Source organism: Schistocerca americana, chromosome 9 (genome assembly GCF_021461395.2).
Source record: "Schistocerca americana isolate TAMUIC-IGC-003095 chromosome 9, iqSchAmer2.1, whole genome shotgun sequence".
Taxonomy (NCBI): domain Eukaryota; kingdom Metazoa; phylum Arthropoda; class Insecta; order Orthoptera; family Acrididae; genus Schistocerca; species Schistocerca americana.
The window spans coordinates 62,775,927-62,795,407 of NC_060127.1; the positions used below are offsets into that span (position 1 = coordinate 62,775,927).

The window sequence follows — 19,481 nt, forward strand, 5'->3', positions numbered from 1 at the left end:
TTCCTTCTCTCCCTTTTCCTACTACTGAATTCCAATCACCCATGACTATTAAATTTTCGTCTCCCTTCACTATCTGAATAAATTATTTTATTTCATCATACATTTCTTCAATCGTCATCTGCAGAGCTAGTTGGCATATAAACTTGTACTACTGTGGTAGGCATGGGCTTCGTGTCTATCTTGGCCCAGTAATGTGTTCACTAATGCTGTTTGTAGTAGCTTACCCGCACTCCTATTTTTTATTCATTATTAAACCTACTCCTGCATTACCCCTATTTGATTTTGTATTTATAATCCTGTATTCGCCTGACCAAAAGTATTGTTCCTCCTGCCACCAAACTTCACTAATTCCCACTATATCTAACGTTAACCTATCCATTTCCGTTTTTAAATTTTCTAATCTACCTGCCCGATTAAGGGATCTGACATTCCATGCTCCGATGCATAGAACGCCAGTTTTCTTTCTCCTGATTATGACGTCCTCTTGAGTAGTCCCCGCCCGGAGATCCAAATGGGGGACTATAATACCTCTGGAATATTTTACCCAAGAGGAGACCATCATCATTTAACCTTAGAGTAAAACTGCATGCCCTCGGGAAAAATTACGGCTGTAGTTTCCCCTTGCTTTCAGCCGTTCGCAGTACCACAACAGCAAGGCCGTTTTGGTTAGTGTTACAGGGCCAGATCCGTCAATCATCCAGACTGTTGCCCCTGCAGCTACTGAAAAGGCTGCTGCCCCTCTTCAGGAACCACATGTTTGTCTGGCCTCTCAACAGATACCCATCAGTTGTGGTTGCACCTACTGCATGACCATCTGTATTGCTGAGGCATGCAAGCCTCCCCACCAACGGCAAGGTCCATGATTCATTGGAGGGGGAGGGGGGTGTTCTGAGTTATAGTTACAGATTTTAAAAATAAACATTTACTAAGGCAGATGTTGCAACAATGATAAGATATTGTTGAAGTTACACTGTACTTTTCAAAAGATGACACTTCCTAGTCCTAACTTTAAAACTCACAGTGATGGATAATTGAAGCTACGTAGTGAATGAAATTAAATTAATTAAAATAATGACTTGTGATCTAAAAAATAATCCTCAACAGATTGTAACTACATTGTGTCGGAAGATATCAAAAGAGAATTTTAGTAGGTTCATACACACCTTTAGTTTATTTTGTAAGGCTCAGAGGCACTGCTGCCGACTTTCTGTTGTTTTCATTCTACAACAGTACAGTGAGTACTGACATGTTTAAATTGGCCAATTGCTACGAAACTGCATACTTTCAAAACATTGTTCGCACTTTGCAGTGGGGTCATTTTGTTTGCACTTTGCAATGGCGTCATTCATTTTAGTAAAATGAACCATGTCAGATTTTTGCAGTGCCATAACAGAATAAAAACTAACAGACTTTTGACAGTAAGTATGCACTGCAGGATTGCAGACCACAACAAACAGTATGGCCAGTGAAACAGGTGAACAGGCCTGATAGACGAAGAGTTGCACAAGTGGCAGAGGACATTACCATAGACTCTAGCAGTCAGTCAGTATTCAGAATTGCTTAAAATTGATTCAATACAAGTGCTTTTCTTTCATATTAACTTCTTCTGGAACATCCCTGCATGTGGGTGAGCCATTGGCTTAAAATGCATGAAATGACACATTTTGTGCAAGTGGTGGAGCTGTTGAAACAAAGGGTGTCATACTGTGAAAGTGCCCTGGGGCGAGTGAAAATAGTTTCATCTGGTAATGACAGTAATGACTACTGTTTTTGTATTGTGGCACTTGGACTACATCTAGAATAGATCCCTCACTGGCTGTAGTTTGGCTTACACGTATCTTTTTCTATTTGGGCTAAATGTGCACATCTTGGATAGAGTTTAAGTTCTTTCCTATGACAGTAATGCACAGTCAGGTTTATCTTGATTTCTTGCATAGAACTGTGTGACCTTCACATGGCACTGTTTGCTTTAACCTCCTCAATATTTATGAATATGGTTTCCAGTTACTACTGTGTTCTCACATTTGAAGTGACTGTGTGGATGAATATTTGTGTTAAATTATGAGACTGAAAGTGAGAAAAATGTTTGTATTGTGTTGTTGGAGAAGCCCTATTTTGATGAGGATGTTAAAAGCTGTGAAGTGTTTGGACTAAATGCATTGACTTTATAATGTTACTGTTGGGGGGGAAAATAAAGAATTTTTATTTCATTCTCACACTGTCACGTTAAACTGATTGGGAAATTAAATAAATTAACTGCTGCCAGACACCATTATTGAGGGTGTATATGTTTTGAATTAAGTTTTGTAATTTTGACTCATAAGAACTGGTACTCTAACAAAGAATTTTGCTTTAGCCCACTACAGCAATAAACATAAATGAGAGACTAACACCAAAATAAAACTTCAGTTGCAAAGAAAATTTGCCATTTAGAACAACAAAACACAGTGCACTCACAAGCATATGCTGACAGCAAAGTGTGCAATAGTCGGGAAAGCTTGAAGAGTCACATGTGCAGTAGTCGTTAGAATGAATGTGCACGCATATTTTGTTCTGACACATGTAAATCCACTGTATGATGGAGGTTTAACCATTCGTTAAACATTATGGATGTAAATAAACAGTGACTGGTAACAATAGTTTCATTCAATTACAGGTCACTTGCAATTCTCACATTTAAAATTAAATAAATTGAGAAATCTAATACTTTTTCATCAGTAATTTGAAATGTTTCAGAATTTGTACTTGCCTTTCTTCCAGCCTGGTGTACCGATGGAAATTGTGCTGAACAAAGAATCGAAGAGGAAAACACCTGCAACTATCGCTTTCCGGGACGGAGAGCGATCGTTTGGTGAGGATGCACTCGTGGTTGGAGTGCGGTTCCCCCAGAACAGTTACAGCTACCTGCTCGACTTGCTGGGGAAGAGTGCGGACAATCCTTTGGTACAACTCTTCCAGAAGAGGTTCCCCTATTACAAAATAGAAGCGGACCCTAACAGGGGCACGGTAGTCTTCAGGCATGACAGGTAATTGTGTGGGAAGTAGTGTTCTGTTTCTGCCTCTGTAAAGAAATACTTATGTAAATTTAACAGATGAAAGAGAATTTGGAAACACTCTACAGGACCACAGTTGTTTCACCCAGTGTAACATAGGGTAACCATTGGAATAGGGGGAAAAATGTATTTGCCTGACAGAATAAAAATTAGGAATAATTTGAGTATTGCAGTTATCTTTAAATTTGCCACACATTGATATGGTTGTACAAATCTGACACCTCCAGTCTGAGTCTACATGTGAATTTGATTAGTTCATGGACAATCCCATGTCAAATTAACACCCAATTTACCTCATCATTTTAGATTTTGCTAAATGTGGTGCGCTCATAGTGGGTGTTGAGACTAAGAAAATTATCAAATTCCAATTTATCTCAAACTATTTTCTGAGGTATGGCTAAGGAAAGCTTTCAAACATTGGCAAAAAAGCATGACCAGATTAGGTTTAAATTGCTCTAGGAGTTGTTCTAATTGAGCTAGAGAATTGGGGAATGGTTGATTTTGCATAGTTTATAATTCTATTTCTGGTGATGTACAACAGATCATGGGTTCTAATTAAGAAATTTTTATCCTAAAATGCCTATTGCAATTTTGATTTAATTTTTTTGTTGAGAATACATAATTTACTATTTTCAAAGTAGTTAGATAGATACTAAGTACTTTTGTAAATAGAAGTATGGGATGATGATGGGTTCCTTGTTTAAAAAATTGTTCATATCTCTTTTTTCACTAGTAGCTCTGCTTTGACCAAACTTACCTTTATCAAACACGCATTTAATTAAAATACACAAGGGCAACTACAAAATCAGTAATATCAAAATATCGTAATCCTAAAGAAAAACCAATCGGCATATTCTATAATTAAATTAAGTTAATCGCTTTCTTTTATTTTAATACAATTTTAACTACTAACCAACACTACTGGCCATTAAATTTGCTACACCATGAGGATGACATGATACAGACGCAAAATTTAACTGACAGGAAGAAGATGCTGTGATAAGCAAATGATTAGCTTTTCAGAGCATTCACACAAGGTTGGTGCTGGTGGTGACCCCTACGACATGCTGACATGAGGAAAGTTTCCAAATGATTTCTCATACACAAACAGCAGTTGACCGGCATTGCCTCGTGAAACGTTGTTGTGATGTCTCATGTAAGGAGGAGAAATGCGTACCATCACGTTTCCGACTTTGATAAAGGTGAGATTGTAGCCTGTCGCGATTGCAGTTTATCGTATCGTGACATTGCTGCTCGCGTTGATAGAGATCCAATGACTGTTAGCAGAACATGGAATCGCTGGGTTCAGGAGGTTAATACGGAACGCCGTGCTGGATCCCAACGGCCTCGCATCAGTAGCAGTCGAGATGACAGGCATCTTATCCGCATGGCTGTAACGGATTGTGCAGCCACGTCTCGATCTTGTCTGCCTCAATACTGGTGCCCCGACTTTCCTCTCGGACTCTACTCATATCTACTCCCACTTGGACCTCTCAATCTGTTCTACCACTCTTGCCCATCGGTTCGAGTGGTATGTCCTTTCTGACACCTATTCGAGTGACCATTTCCCCTGTGTCGTTCGTCTCCTGGATCCCGAACGCATTTTACTAAGAGCCTCAATATCTCCGAAGATATCCTCGATATGCTGTACAAAGAACATGGGCTTGGAGGTGGCGAATGTCCCCCATCGGTCCGAGAACAGACTAAATAGCGGGGGAAGTATTTTGCCCCTAGCCGGCGGGCCTGTCTTTCCTCCCAGGGAGTGGCCAAGGGGGGAAAGGCAGAAGTACCAGAACCAGAGACAGAACACCCCCTGCGGGTCCGGGGGTTAGAATAGGCCCGAGGTCTTCCTGCCTGTCGTAAGAGGCGACTAAAAGGAGTCCATCCCCCTCAAGGGGGTAGTTAGCGCCTGCGTCCGGAGGCGGACGGTCCCACGACCTATATTTGTGGTCTTTTTGGTTTTTCACTTCTCGTTTCTTCCTTCTTTGGTTGGTTCCTTTCTTTGTTCTTCTCCATCTCACTGTCTTCCTTACTCTTTCCCTTGCCTTCTTTCCCTTGCCTTCTTTCCCTTGCCTTCTTCTCCTTGCCTTCTTCTCCTTGCCTTCTTCTCCTTGCCTTCTTCTCCTTGCCTTCTTCTCCTTGCCTTCTTCTCCTTGCCTTCTTCTCCTTGCCTTCTTCTCCTTGCCTTCTTCTCCTTGCCTTCTTCTCCTTGCCTTCTTCTCCTTGCCTTCTTCTCCTTGCCTTCTTCTCCTTGCCTTCTTCTCCTTGCCTTCTTCTCCTTGCCTTCTCTGGTCTCCGCTTCGGCGTTTGAGTCAGTCTGTCCTCCCTCTCTTCCTTTTCCTCTTCTTCCTTCCTCTCTGTGCGCGCCTGAAGGCTGACCCACACGTTCGCACGCGTAGCCGGTGACGGGGTAACGCGTAATTCCCCGCCCTGGGTAGACAAGTAAGGCACGCACGTACCCCCTGGTAAAGGCCAGGCCCAGGGAGGGGTGATTGCCCGAGCTGTGACCTGAGGTGTAAACATTCACCTAAGGCGGGAGTGCTCTCTGAGAGGGTCCCCACAAGGAAGGAGCGCGCCATCGGAGACGCTGGCAATCATGGGGGATTCCTCCGCAATGGATTTCTCTTCTTCTCTCTCGACTTCTGCCCACAAACAGAAACATGACCAGCCCCCAGTGACAAAAGTACTACCGCCTACCCCACAGTTCCTCGTCATTTCTCGATCTGAGGACGGAAAGGATTTTTCCTCTGTCAACCCTTTCGTTATCCAGAAGGGCGTAGATGCCATAGCCGGTACTGTTAAGTCTTGTACAAGGTTGCGTAATGGTACCTTGTTACTAGAAACTGAGAGCACCTTTCAGGCACAGAAACTGCTTCGAGCCACACTCCTGTACACGTTCCCTGTCCGGGTGGAGGCTCACCGAACTTTGAATTGGTCTCGTAGTGTGTTCTATACTAGATCCCTCGACGGATTGACTGACGAGGAGATTCAGTGTTTCCTCGCTGAGCAGGGCGTTACGGCTGTCCATAGGGTCATGAAAAAGGTCAACAATGACCATGTACCGACCCGGACACTTTTCTTGACCTTTGATAGTGTTAAGCTGCCATTGCACATCAAAGCAGGCTACGAGGTTATTTCTGTTCGCCCTATGTCCCGACACCTACGCGCTGCTACCAGTGTCAGCGTTTCAATCACACTCGCCAGTCTTGTTCCAATGCGGCTAAATGTGTCACTTGTGGCAGGGATGCCCATGAGGGTGACTGTCCACCTCCGTCTCCTCGTTGTGTGAACTGTCAGGGTGACCATGCAGCATCCTCCCGCGACTGTCCCGTCTATAAGGAAGAACGCTGTATCCAAGAAATTCGGGTCAAAGAGAAAGTGTCCACGTCGGCTGCTCGCAAGCTATTGGCTAGTAGGAAGCCCACGCTGCTCCCAGCGGGGAAATACAGCACTGTCCTCGCCTCTCCTCGGACTACCAGGGAGGTGGCAACCCAGACATGCGATCTGACCTTCAGCACCACGGTCGTCCGTTCGGCCAGTGCTAAGATCGCGCTGTCGACGTCTCCTCTTCCTCCCATCATCCCACAGACACCAGCCCCTTCATCAGCTTCTGCTAAGACGAAGACCCAGAAGTCAGATGCACGGGCCTTCAAGAAGGAACCGTCCCGTGCAGACTTCCTACGTACCTCGACCTCCCAGCCATCGACCGGTAATTCCACTAAACGACTTTCCAAGAAGGCTCAAAGGAAGCACAGTTCTCCTTCTCCGCCACGGCGCATTTCTTCTCCTGCGCCACCCAGCGGTTGCCGCCCCAGGCCGTCATCCGTTTCGCCTGGCCGCACTGCTGGTAGCCGAACATCTGGCCGTTCACCGGCGGAGGAAGCTCCCCCTCCTGGCCATCTTACCAAGATGGTTGATGAACCTATAGAACCAATGGACGATGACTGTCCGCCTACTGATAGCGGCGGCAGTGCTTGTTCGAAGCCAGGCCGCTTCTTTCATCTTCCTTTTCTTCTTACGATGGCACTTATTCACTGGAATATTCGCAGCATTCGCTCCAACCGAGAGGACTTGAAGTTGCTGCTCTGCTTGCATCGTCCGCTCGTCGTAGCCCTCCAGGAAATGAAGCTACGCCCATGCGATCAAATTGCCTTGGCACACTACACCTCTGTGCGTTTTGACCTACCCCCTGTGGTAGGTATCCCGGCTCATGGAGGGGTTATGTTGCTGGTCCGGGATGATATTTACTACGATCCCATCACGTTGTACACCGGCCTGCAGGCAGTTGCCATCCGCATTACTCTCCCCACTTTTACATTTTCCATTTGTACCATTTACACTCCATCGTAGTCTGCCGTTACCAGGGCAGACGTGATGCAAATTATTGCTCAGCTACCTGCACCATTTTTGTTAACTGGAGACTTCAATGCCCACCATCCCCTTTGGGGCTCTCCAGCATCCTGCCTGAGGGGCTCCCTGTTAGCAGACCTTTTCAACCAGCTCAATCTTGTCTGCCTCAATACTGGCGCCCCTACTTTTCTTTCGGACACATCTCACACCTATTCCCATTTAGACCTCTCTATATGTACTACCCAACTTGCACGCCGGTTTGAGTGGTATGCACTTTCTGATACAAATTCGAGCGACCACTTCCTGTGTGTTATCCATCTCCTGCAGCATACCCCCTCTCCGTGCTCATTAGTTGGACCATCTCCAAAGCAGACTGGGGGCTCTTCTCTTCCAGGGCGACCTTTCAGGATCAAACCTTCACAAGCTGCGATCGTCAGGTTGCACACCTCACGGAAGTCATTCTCACTGCTGCTGAATATTCCATCCCTCACCCTACTTTCTTCTCCACGTCGCGTACCGGTCCCCTGGTGGACCGCAGCATGTATAGACGCTTTACGTGCTCGTCGACGTGCTTTACGCACCTTTAAACGCCACCCTGCAGTGGCGAATTGTATCAATTATAAACGATTACGTGCACAGTGTCGTCGTATTATTAAAGAAAGCAAGAAAGCCAGCTGGGCTGCTTTCACAAGCACCTTCAACAGTTTTACTCCTTCTGTTGTCTGGGGTAGCCTGCGGCGGCTATCTGGCACTAAGGTCCACTCACCAGTTTCTGGCTTGACGGTCGCGAATGACGCCCTTGTGGCCCCTGAGGATGTCTCCAATGCCTTCGGCCGCTTTTTCGCAGAGGTTTCAAGCTCCGCTCATTACCACCGTGCCTTCCTCCCCCACAAACAGGCAGAGGAGAATAGGCCACCTAACTCCCGCTCCTCGAATCGTGAAAGTTATAATCCCCCATTCACCATGCGGCAACTCGAAACCGCACTTGGCCGGTCACGGTCCTCCGCTCCAGGGCCTGATTCTATTCATATTCAGATGCTGAAGAACCTTCCTCCTGCGGGTAAAGGTTTTCTTCTTTGTACTTACAACCGCATCTGGATTGAGGGACATGTTCCCACATGCTGGCGCGAGTCTATTGTTCTATTGTTGTCCCGATCCCTAAGCCGGGGAAGGACAAGCACTTGCCTTCCAGTTATCGACCCATCTCACTTACCAGCTGTGTCTGTAAAGTGATGGAGCGAATGGTTAACTCTCGTTTGGTTTGGCTGCTCGAGTCTCGACACCTACTTACCAATGTACAATGTGGATTTCGTAGTCGTCGCTCTGCTGTTGACCATCTGGTTACCTTGTCGACCTTCATTATGAATAACTTCTTGCGGAAGCGCCCGACCGTGGCTGTGTTCTTTGATTTGGAGAAGGCTTACGACACCTGTTGGAGGGCGGGCATTCTCCGCAACATGCATACATGGGGCCTTCGCGGTCGCCTCCCTCTTTTTATTCGTTCCTTTTTAATGGATAGACAGTTCAGGGTACGTGTGGGTTCTGTCCTGTCACACCTTTCGCCAGGAGAATGGGGTGCCACAGGGCTCAGTTTTCAGCGTCGCTCTCTTCGCCATAGCGATCAATCCAATAATGGATTGCCTCCCAGCAGATGTATCAGGCTCCCTTTTCGTGGACGATTTTACCATCTATTGCAGCGCGCAGCGTACATGTTTCCTGGAGCGCTGTCTTCAGCGTTCTCTTGACCGTCTTTACTCCTGGAGTGTCGCCAATGGCTTCCATTTTTCTGCTGAGAAGACTGTCTGTATTAACTTCTGGCGATACAAAGAGTTTCTCCCACCGTCCTTAAGACTCGGTCCCGTTGCTCTCCCATTCGTGGAGACAACAAAATTTTTAGGTCTTACATTTGACAGGAAACTTAGCTGGTCTCCACATGTCATATTTGGCTGCCCGTTGTACCCGTTCTCTAAATGTCCTCCGTGTTCTCAGTGGTATGTCGTGGGGAGCGGATCGAACCGTCCTACTTCGCCTATATCGGTTGATCGTCCGCTCCAAGCTGGATTATGGGAGCTTCGTATGCTCCTCTGCACGGCCATCCATCTTACGCCGCCTCAACTCCATACAACATCGTGGTTTACGACTTGCGATCGGAGCGTTTTATACTAGTCCCGTCTAGAGTCTTCATGCTGACGCTGGTGAATTGCCACTCACCTACCGGCGCGATATACTGCTTTGTCGGTATGCCTGTCGGCTACTGGCAATGCCCGACCAACCGTCTTATCGTTCCTTTTTTGACGACTCTCTCGACCGTCAATACAGGTTGTATGTCTCTGCCCTGCTACCCCCTGGAGTTCGCTTTTGCCGCCTCCTTTAACACCTTAATTTTTCACTCCCTGCAACCTTTCGAGTGGGCGGGAGCCACACGCCACCTTGGCTCCAGGCTCAGGTTGGCGTTCACCTTGACCTCAGCTCGCTCCCAAAGGAGGTTACCCCCGGTTCGGTCTACCACTCCCGTTTTGTCGAACTTCGCTTGAAATTCATTAATATGACCTTCATTTATGCAGATGGCTCTAAGGCCAATGACGGGGTCGGGTGTTCTTTTATTGTCGGGGCACAAATTTTCAAATACCGGCTCCATGGCCATTGTTCGGTCTTCACAGCTGAGCTCTTTGCCCTCTACCAGGCTGTCCTTTACATCTGCCGCCACCGACATTCTGCTTATGTCATCTGCTCCAATTCCCTGAGCGCCATCCAGAGCCTCCGTGATCCGTACCCGGTTCACCCTTTCGTGCACCGGATCCAATGCTCTCTTCAGCAGCTGGTGGACGTCGGTTCTCCGGTTAGCTTTATGTGGGTTCCTGACCATGTCGGTATCCCTGGGAACGAAGCTGCAGATGCCGCGGCCAAGGCTGCGGTCCTCCAGCCTCGGACAGCTTCTTGTTGTGTCCCTTCGTCAGATTGTAGCAGGGTCATTTGTCGGCGCATTTTATCGCTGTGGCATGCCGATTGGGCTGCACTTACAGACAACAAGCTTCAGGCCTTGAAACCTCTTCCCGCGGCTTGGACGTCGTCTTCACGCCCTTCTCGGCGGGAGGAGGTAGTTTTGGCCCGGTTACGAATTGGACACTGCCGGTTCAGCCATCGCCATCTGCTGACAGCTGCGCTGGCGCCATTCTGCCCATGTGGGCAATTGCTGACGGTCCGCCACATTTTAACATCCTGTCCGGATTTTAACACACTGCGTCTTGATCTTGGCCTGCCATGAACTCTAGATGCTATTTTAGCGGATGACCCACGAGCAGCTGCTCGCGTTCTTCATTTTATCAACTTGACAACCCTCTCTAAGGACATTTGATTATGCTGTTTTTTTAATCGTATGCCTGTCAGTCTGTCTTTTATCGTGTTTTCCGTTTTGTTGCTGTTTTAAACTTGTGACTCGCGGTGCATTCCTAACGTAGTCTGGGTGCTAATGACCGTTGATGTTGTGCGCCCTAAAACCACAAAAAAAGAGAGAGAGAGAGAGAGAGAGAGAGAGAGAGAGAGAGAGAGAGAGAGAGAGAGAGAGAGAGAGCCTTTCCTCTTAGAAGACATGGCTGGAGAGCGACCTGATGCATGTTGACGTTTCATCTGCGAAACATCCGCCCCGATGCCACGCATTCCGACCAGGGGCTCTCCCCACAGGTGCCACCCAGCCTCAGCAAGGGCCACCTGGCACGATGACCGTTGCCGGGAGTCCTGATGCCCCAGGTAGATGGGCATCTACTCCTTGGCTTATGTGGGGAGGGTGCAGCTCAGGTATCGGCAGTACGATCCATGTGTTGTCAGGGGGCTACAATCTAGAGGGTACATGACAACCCCACCACAATGGGCTGGCTACCGCGCTGGATTTCGGGTGCCATGGAAAGTCCATCATGATCGTAGGTGCAGATGGGGACGCACTATGGGCATAATTTGTGCAACCCATCAGGTGTTTAGGCCCAAATTGATGAACAGTGGGTGCAGTTACGACGCCATGACAATGATGAGTGCCAAGGTCTTAGTGCACTGAGGACCGATGATACACCACATAAGGTGTCCTTCCCCAAAAGCCTTGTACTTCTGTGGAATTTTGAAAAATGGAGGTCAAACCTCAATGGGGACCACACATTGAAGTCCGAAATTGTTGAAACTCCTTTTAGTCACCTCTTATGATGGCAGGAATACCTCGGGCCTATTCTTACCCCAGACCCGCAGGGGGTGGCAGCTCTGTGTTGAAGTACCCATGAACTTAACGATGAAAATGGGTTGGAGCCCTATCCTGCTGAAAGATGAACTGAGGGTCCGATTGCATTTGAGGCATCAGCCATTGCTGAAACTTGTCGAAGTAGAAATATCCGGTGACAGTGCTCTCGGCGAAGAAGGGCCCGTACAATTTTCGACGTGACAAGGCACAGAAAACATTTATCTTTGAGGAATCATCCTCAAATTCAATGCATTCGTGTGGGTGCTTTGTACCCCAGATTTGACAATTGTGCCTGTTCACTTTCTCATTAGTGTGAAAAGTGGTTTTGCCGTTATAAGTTAAACGATCAACAATGCCATCCCCATCCCCATCCTCATCCTCATTCAATAGTTGCAACTGCAAACAAAACTCAAAACGCTTGTCTCTATCATCATCATTGAGCTTCTGCACTAGCTCCACTTTGAATCGTTTAATAGATAGCTACTGTCTCATCCACACTGTCAATGGAGCCATTTCAAGTTCACGGGATACATGATGCACTGACTTCTTTGGACTCCTTATGAATGTCTCTCGTAAATGCTCCACATTCACTTAACTCACACTGGGACGTCCGCTTCTCTTTGCCACAAACAAGCATCCCATCTTAACGAATTTGTTGTGCCAATGGTAAATGGCCTTCCTTTTTGTTCTAAACATCCCGGTGAAGAGCTGTAGCACACTTGTTTTTGTCAAACTCCAAGTCACTGAAAGCCTGAAATCAACATGTTTGCGACTGGCGCTGACTATCAGCAACTCGCCAAACAATGCTGTGGCAGTATACATGAAAACCCTGTATTTAATAGTTCTGATCCTAGCATCATGGGCCAAAACTGTTAGATGAATACTTACACTTCTTTCAAACCTTACTTAAATTTATAGTCATAAGACACCGTGCTCAATATTTTTGTTTTCCCAATTAATACACTACTGCCAATTAAAATTGCTACACCAAGAAGAAGTGCAAATGATAAACGGGTATTCATTGGACAGATATATTATACTAGAACTGACATGTGATTACATTTTCACGCAATTTGCGTGCATAGATCCTGAGAAATCAGCACTCAGAACATCCACCTCTGGCCGTAATAATGGCCTTGATAAGCCTGGGCATTGAGTCAAACAGAGCTTGGATGGCTTGTACAGGTACAGCTGCCTATGCAGCTGTACACGATACCACAGTTCATCAAGAGTAGTGACTGGCGTATTGTGACGAGCCAGTTGCTCGGCCACCATTGACCAGACGTTTACAATTGGTGAGAGATCTGGAGAATGTGCTGGCCAGGGCAGCAGTCGAACATTATCTGTATCCAGAAAGACCTGTACAGGACCACCAAAGAAGACGAAGTAAATATCCCTGAAATCCAATCAAGAACAACTGTCAAGAGGGAAAACGTAGAAGTACAGATCTTCGGTGTTGCAAAGCAGCTTAAATCACTTAATAAAGACAAGGTTTCTGGTCCAGGGTGTATACCAGTCAGGTTCCTCTCAGGGTATGCTGATACAGTAGCTCTATATTTAGCAATTATATACAACTGCTCGCTCACAGAAAGATCCGTACTGGAAAATTTCTTAAGTCTCACCAATATCCAAAAAGGGAAGTAGGAGTAACCCGTTGCATTACAGGTCCATATCACTAACGTTGATTTGTAGTAAGCTTTTGGAACATATTCTGTAATTGAATGTTACGAAGAACCTTGAAGAAAATGATTTATTGAAACACTGTCACCACGGATTCAGAAAATATTGTTCTTGTGAAACACAGCTAGCTCTTTATACTCTTGAAGTAATGAGTGCTATTGACAGGGGATATCAAATTGATTCCATATTTTTAGATTTCCAGAAGGCTTTAGACACTGTTCTTCACAAGCATCTTCTAACGAAACTACGTGCCTATGGAATATCGCCTCAGTTGTGCGACTGGATTCGTGGTTCGTGTCAGGAAGGTCACAGTTCGTTGTAATAGTCAGAAAGTCATTGAGTAAAACAGAAGTAATATCCGGCATTCCCCAAGGAAGTGCTACAGGCCCTCTATTGTTCCTGATGTATATTCACGATATAGGAGACAATCTTAGTAACCGTCTTATATTGTTTGCAGATGATGCTGTCATTTACCATCTTGTAAAGTCATCAGATGATCAAAATGACTTGCAAAATGATTTAGATAAGATATCTATATGGTACAAAAAGTGGCAATTTACCCTGAATAAGGAAAAGTGTGAAGTTATTCACACGAGTACTAAAAGAAATCAGCTAAATTTCGATTACGCAATAAGTCACACAAATCTGAAGGCTGTAAATTCAACTAAATACTTAGGGATTACAATTACGAATAACCTAAATTGGAATGATCACATAGACAATATTGTGGGTAGAGCAATCCAAAGACTGCGATTCGTTGGCAGGACACTTAGAAGGTGCAACAGGTCTACTAAAGAGTCTGCTTACACCACACTTGTCCACCCTATTCTGGAGTATTGCTGTGCGGTGTGGGATCCGCATCAGGTGGGACTGACTGATGATATCGAAAAAGTACAACGAAGGGCAGCTAGTTTTGTGTTATCGCAAAATAGGGGAGGTAGTGCCACAGACATGATACGTGAATTGGAGTGGCAATCGTTAAAACAAAGGCATTTTTCGTTGCGATGGGATCTTCTCATGAAATTTCAATCACCTGTTTTCTCTTCTGATTGCGAAAACATTCTTTTGGTACCCACACGTAGGGGTAAATAATCATCACAATAAAATAAGAGAAATCAGGGCTCACACAGAAAAATTTAAGTACTTGTTTTTCCTTGTGTGCCGTTCGAGAGTGGAATGATAGACAGCTTGAAGGTTGTTCATTGAACCCTCTGCCAGGCATTTTATTGTGAATAGCAGAGTAATCACGTAGATGTAGACCCAAGCCTTACTGCATTTTTTGTTAATAGGGTCATGGTTATATTCACTTGACCGGTATATGTTGGGCTCTAATTGTGCCATCTGTGTGTGTAGTGGAGCTATTTTTATTTAAACAAGTGGCTCATTAAGTGGACGCAAACTACAAAGCATGCATTAAAAAAAAAGGGGAAGCAGTTTGTATTTTACAAATACAAAATATGTATATTTTAAGTATTTAAAATAAAAATGCATTTCAAGTGGAGTATAAAAATATATATAAAAACAAAGATGAGGTGACTTACCGAACAAAAGCGCTGGCAGGTCGATAGACACACAAACAAACACAAACATACACACAAAATTCAAGCTTTCGCAACAAACTGTTGCCTCATCAGGAAAGAGGGAAGGAGAGGGGAAGACGAAAGGAAGTGGGTTTTAAGGGAGAGGGTAAGGAGTCATTCCAATCCCGGGAGCGGAAAGACTTACCTTAGGGGGAAAAAAGGACAGGTATACACTCGCACACACGCACATATCCACATAGGATATGTGCGTGTGTGCTTGTGTGCGAGTGTATACCTGTCCTTTTTTCCCCCTAAGGTAAGTCTTTCCGCTCCCGGGATTGGAATGACTCCTTACCCTCTCCCTTAAAACCCACTTCCTTTCGTCTTCCCCTCTCCTTCCCTCTTTCCTGATGAGGCAACAGTTTGTTGCGAAAGCTTGAATTTCATGTGTATGTTTGTGTTTGTTTGTGTGTCTATCGACCTGCCAGCGCTTTTGTTCGGTAAGTCACCTCATCTTTGTTTTTATATATAATTTTTCCCACGTGGAATGTTTCCTTCCATTATATTGGAGTATAAAAATAGATATTTTGCATTTTGTATGTGGATTTCAGATATATGTATTTCGTATCTCCGTTCATTCTTTTTTGATGTTTTACATGTCTGTGTAATTTGTAGGTGTGAAGAATAATATCAAATATATAATTAAATAATAAGTAAATCTAAAAACACAGATGATGTGACTTACCGAACGAAAGTGCTGGCAGGTCGATAGACACACAAACACACACATACACATGAAATTCAAGCTTTCGCAAGAAACTGTTGCCTCAGCAGGAAAGAGGGAAGGAGAGGGAAAGACGAAAGGATGTGGGTTTAAACGGAGAGGGTAAGGAGTCATTCCAATCCTGGGAGCGGAAAGACTTACCTTAGGGGGAAAAAAGGGGTATACACTCGCGCGCTCGCGCGCGCGCGCTCGCGCATATCCATCCGCACATACACAGACACTATGTATGTGCGGATGGATGTGTGTGTGTGTGTGTGTGTGTGTGTGTGTGTGTGTGTGTGTGTGTATACCCCTTTTTTTCCCCCTAAGATAAGTCTTTCCACTCTCGGGATTGGAATGACTCCTTACCCTCTCCCTTTAAACCCACATCCTTTCGTCTTTCCCTCTCCTTCCTTCTTTCCTGATGAGGCAACAGTTTGTTGCGAAAGCTTGAATTTCATGTGTATGTGTGTGTTTGTTTGTGTGTCTATCGACCTGCCACCACTTTCGTTCGGTAAGTCACATCATCTGTGTTTTTAGGTATATTTTTCCCACGTGGAATGTTTCCCTCTATTATATAAACAATAAGTAATCTATACAGCAATCGGGAAACATTTTAAGTTTCCACTTTCTCAGTGATGCGAGTTAAGTGCACATGGTCTTGCACATCTCTCATTTTTGTACCAAATAGGTAAAGGAAGTAACTGAAAATGAGCATCTTTGTCAAAAGTAATACTGAGAACTAGTTTTATTTGTTAGAGGAATCCTAATACAGCGTGCTCCTTGGATAGTTTTTTGATTTATTTAAATCAAAATCAAAACCTGGTTGTTACTGTCATTATACGATGAAATATTTTCATTTAGAATACAAATTCCTGTGCTTCTAAAGATAGAGATGATGAAAACGTTTGGGAGTGGTTTAATACTGATGTCTGTAAACTGGAATTGCAGAATTTCTGTGATGCCGATATAGTACAAACAGTGTGTTCAGTAGAGGAAGAGACTGAAGATGAAACAATGAAGGAACATGTTATCACACGTGCTGAGGCACTGAAACGTGTAGATTTGTTTTTAGAGTATGGGGTCAGAATTCATTTTACTACACTGATGTTTTGGATTTCTGAAAAATGAGATCTGTTGGGAAAAAAAGATTAAAAATTCGAAAAGCAGAAAATGGAAAATAATTTCCTGAAAATTAACTGAAAGAAAGTGAGAAGGAAATAGATTGTGTTTTTAAGTTTAATTTTACAAACAAGTTGTCACTTTCTGGGAAATAAGGCATAAGTTGTGCAGTGGGCTTCGAAATGTGACCTGTGGCTTTTTTTTACATACAGCAGATACCAGAGTCCAGTAAAGAAAAAGATACATTGAAAATTGTATGTGTTTCTCGTCTTACCTGTGCAGTATTGGGTAGCCATTAATCTGAATAATTTGGAGCTCGCTGTAATTTGGTTTACTGTTTTGCTTTTATTCTTAAAGTCAGTTTGCGCAGAACATAATTTTTGGGCAGCGAACTGAAATTACTCATGTGACGTGTCTGCAGCGAGTCGGTGTACAGCGTCGAAGAGCTGCTGGCGCAGATGTTGCAGTCGGCGCGGCAGATGGCGCAGGCATCGGCGGGGCAGCCGGTGAAGGAGGCGGTGCTGACAGTGCCCGGCTTCTTCAACCAGGCAGAGCGCCGGGCGCTGCTGCAGGCAGCTGAGATGGCTGGCCTCAAGGTGCTGCAGCTTATCAATGACTATACCGCTGGTCCGTGCCCCTCTCTACTCTACATGTATCCTACTACTAGTGTGCATGCTACTGTTTGTGAAAATCTGCACTCCTACCAGGCACTCGGGGTGTCTGCCGAGGGAATGTTACGTTCGGAACTCCCCCCTCGTTAACATCTGCTGACAAACGCGAGCCAAAATTTTGAGTTGTGAGTTCACTTGTAGACAACTTTGGTGTAGTATGGGCTGTGAAATGTACCTTCAGAACAAGACAGCCACCGAATGCCTCCACAGTTCGTGAGCAGCTGCCAGACAATGTATGGTTTGTATGTTCCCAGGCTGGCCATCTTTTTTAGCCTTGCTAGTGAACCCAATCTTTTGAGAGCTGTCTGATGTAGTTTGAACTCCTTTGGAAGGGGCAGGGGGGGGGGGGGGGGGGGGAGGTTAGAGGTTGGGTCTTGTTTATAAAGTTTTCCATCCATGTCACCAAGAATAGCTGCAAGGTCTCCCACATCACTACTAACACACCACCACACAGATTAGACCTTAGGCCTGTTCCAGCTGGCGAATGGTTGCCCATGAGGCAATACGAGGCGTGATCTGTGATGGTGGGACATGTGATCTGCATGTTGCCAGCCCCTTGGGTTATTGACCAAGCGAGGTGGCGCAGTGGTTAGACACTGGACTCGCATTCGGGAGGACGACGGTTCAATCCCGCGTCCGGCCATCCTGATTTAGGTTTTCCGTGATTTCCCTAAATCACTCCAGGCAAATGCCGGGATGGTTCCTCTGACAGGGCACGGCAGACTTCCTTCCCTAATCCGATGAGACCGATGACCACGCTGTCTGGTCTCCTTCCCCAACCAACCAACCAACCAACCAACCAACCAACCAACCAACCAACCCACCCACCTTGGGTCATTGTTGGCAGTAGAAGAATCCTGACAGTGACGCTACACTGCAATTCTTACGGAAAAACTAAATTCTCACGGAACTAGATTTTATCTGGAAAAATCAGGGAATTTCATAAAATATCTGGGAATTTTGCATTTTAAACGTAGCATTGAAATGGAATATTATTGAGTATAAAAATCACAAACTTTAAAATACTTAATATGACGAAGTCTGTTAATTACATGAATATTATTCCATATAAATTACCAGTTTAAAAACAGTGTTGAAACTGATGCTTATGGCTGGTGTATAGCTCAACTAAGTGGAAAGAAGTGTCAATCGTTATGGCATGCTCCTCCCCTCCCCCTCCCCCACACATATCACCATTAATTTATCAGGAGCTTCTTGACGCTTCCTCCTGACATCTGGGATTCTCAGGGATATCCGCCTCCTCCCAACTTTGAGTGGCTACCCTGCATCTGTATCGATTGCCTGTGACAGTCAATTGTGACATATCATTCCAGTTTGGATCATTATGAGCATATTGGAGGGAGTCACACCTGACGTTCCACGGAGGGAATGGGCCTTGGGTCTTGTGAGTACGGGATGTGATATGCTGTGATGGAGTCTGTGGATAATGCGGCAGACATGGACTGCTCCAGTCAAAAGTACTTCATATGTCGAACAATATGTGGAAACTTTTGCGGAGAGTGAAGTAGGAACTTTTCTGTAGAATGTTTTTGAAGCTGTGGCAAAGTGGGACACTGCTCACCAAAGTATTGTTAATCTACGCAGACGAGGGAGACCTGCATATAGTGCAGTGCTGCGAGATGTGGAGGCTGCTATATCTTTGTTGTAGCTTTTCAGATACTGACTTTATGTTCGTATTATTTTTCTAGTGTATACGACATTCTAGAGACTAAATTTCGGTAATTAATTGGAACTCCTAAGGTGTTAACATTTTCAGAAACAGTAGCATTTCTTTGTTTTAAAAGTGCTATTAACTTTATAGAAGGCAACTTAGCAACAGTATTAATAAAACATACTTAGTTACTCTGACATAAACATAATGAAAAATAAAATCGAACAATGGAAACTCCAGGTAGGAATATCAACAGTGTAGGAAAAGACAGATTGCTACTTACTGTAAAGAAGACAACACAGGTTGCAGACAGGTGCAGTTAAGACACTCACTTATAGCTTTCAGTTATAGCCTGTGTGTATGTGTGTGTGTGTGTGTGTGTGTGTGTGTGTGTGCATGAGAGAGAGAGAGAGAGAGAGAGAGAGAGA

At 45.0% G+C, this 19,481-nt stretch overlaps 1 protein-coding gene across 3 annotated transcripts in view; it reads left to right on the forward strand.

The window, feature by feature from the left end:
* Positions 1-19,481, forward strand: part of LOC124550935 (hypoxia up-regulated protein 1) — a 99,177-nt gene that overhangs the window by 17,852 nt on the left and 61,844 nt on the right. For all 3 annotated transcript variants that reach the window (XM_047125742.1, XM_047125741.1, XM_047125743.1), the window contains exons 3-4: positions 2,761-3,026; positions 17,132-17,337. In XM_047125742.1, coding sequence (XP_046981698.1) covers positions 2,761-3,026; positions 17,132-17,337 — 472 coding nt within the window. The remainder of the gene's footprint in view (positions 1-2,760; positions 3,027-17,131; positions 17,338-19,481) is intronic.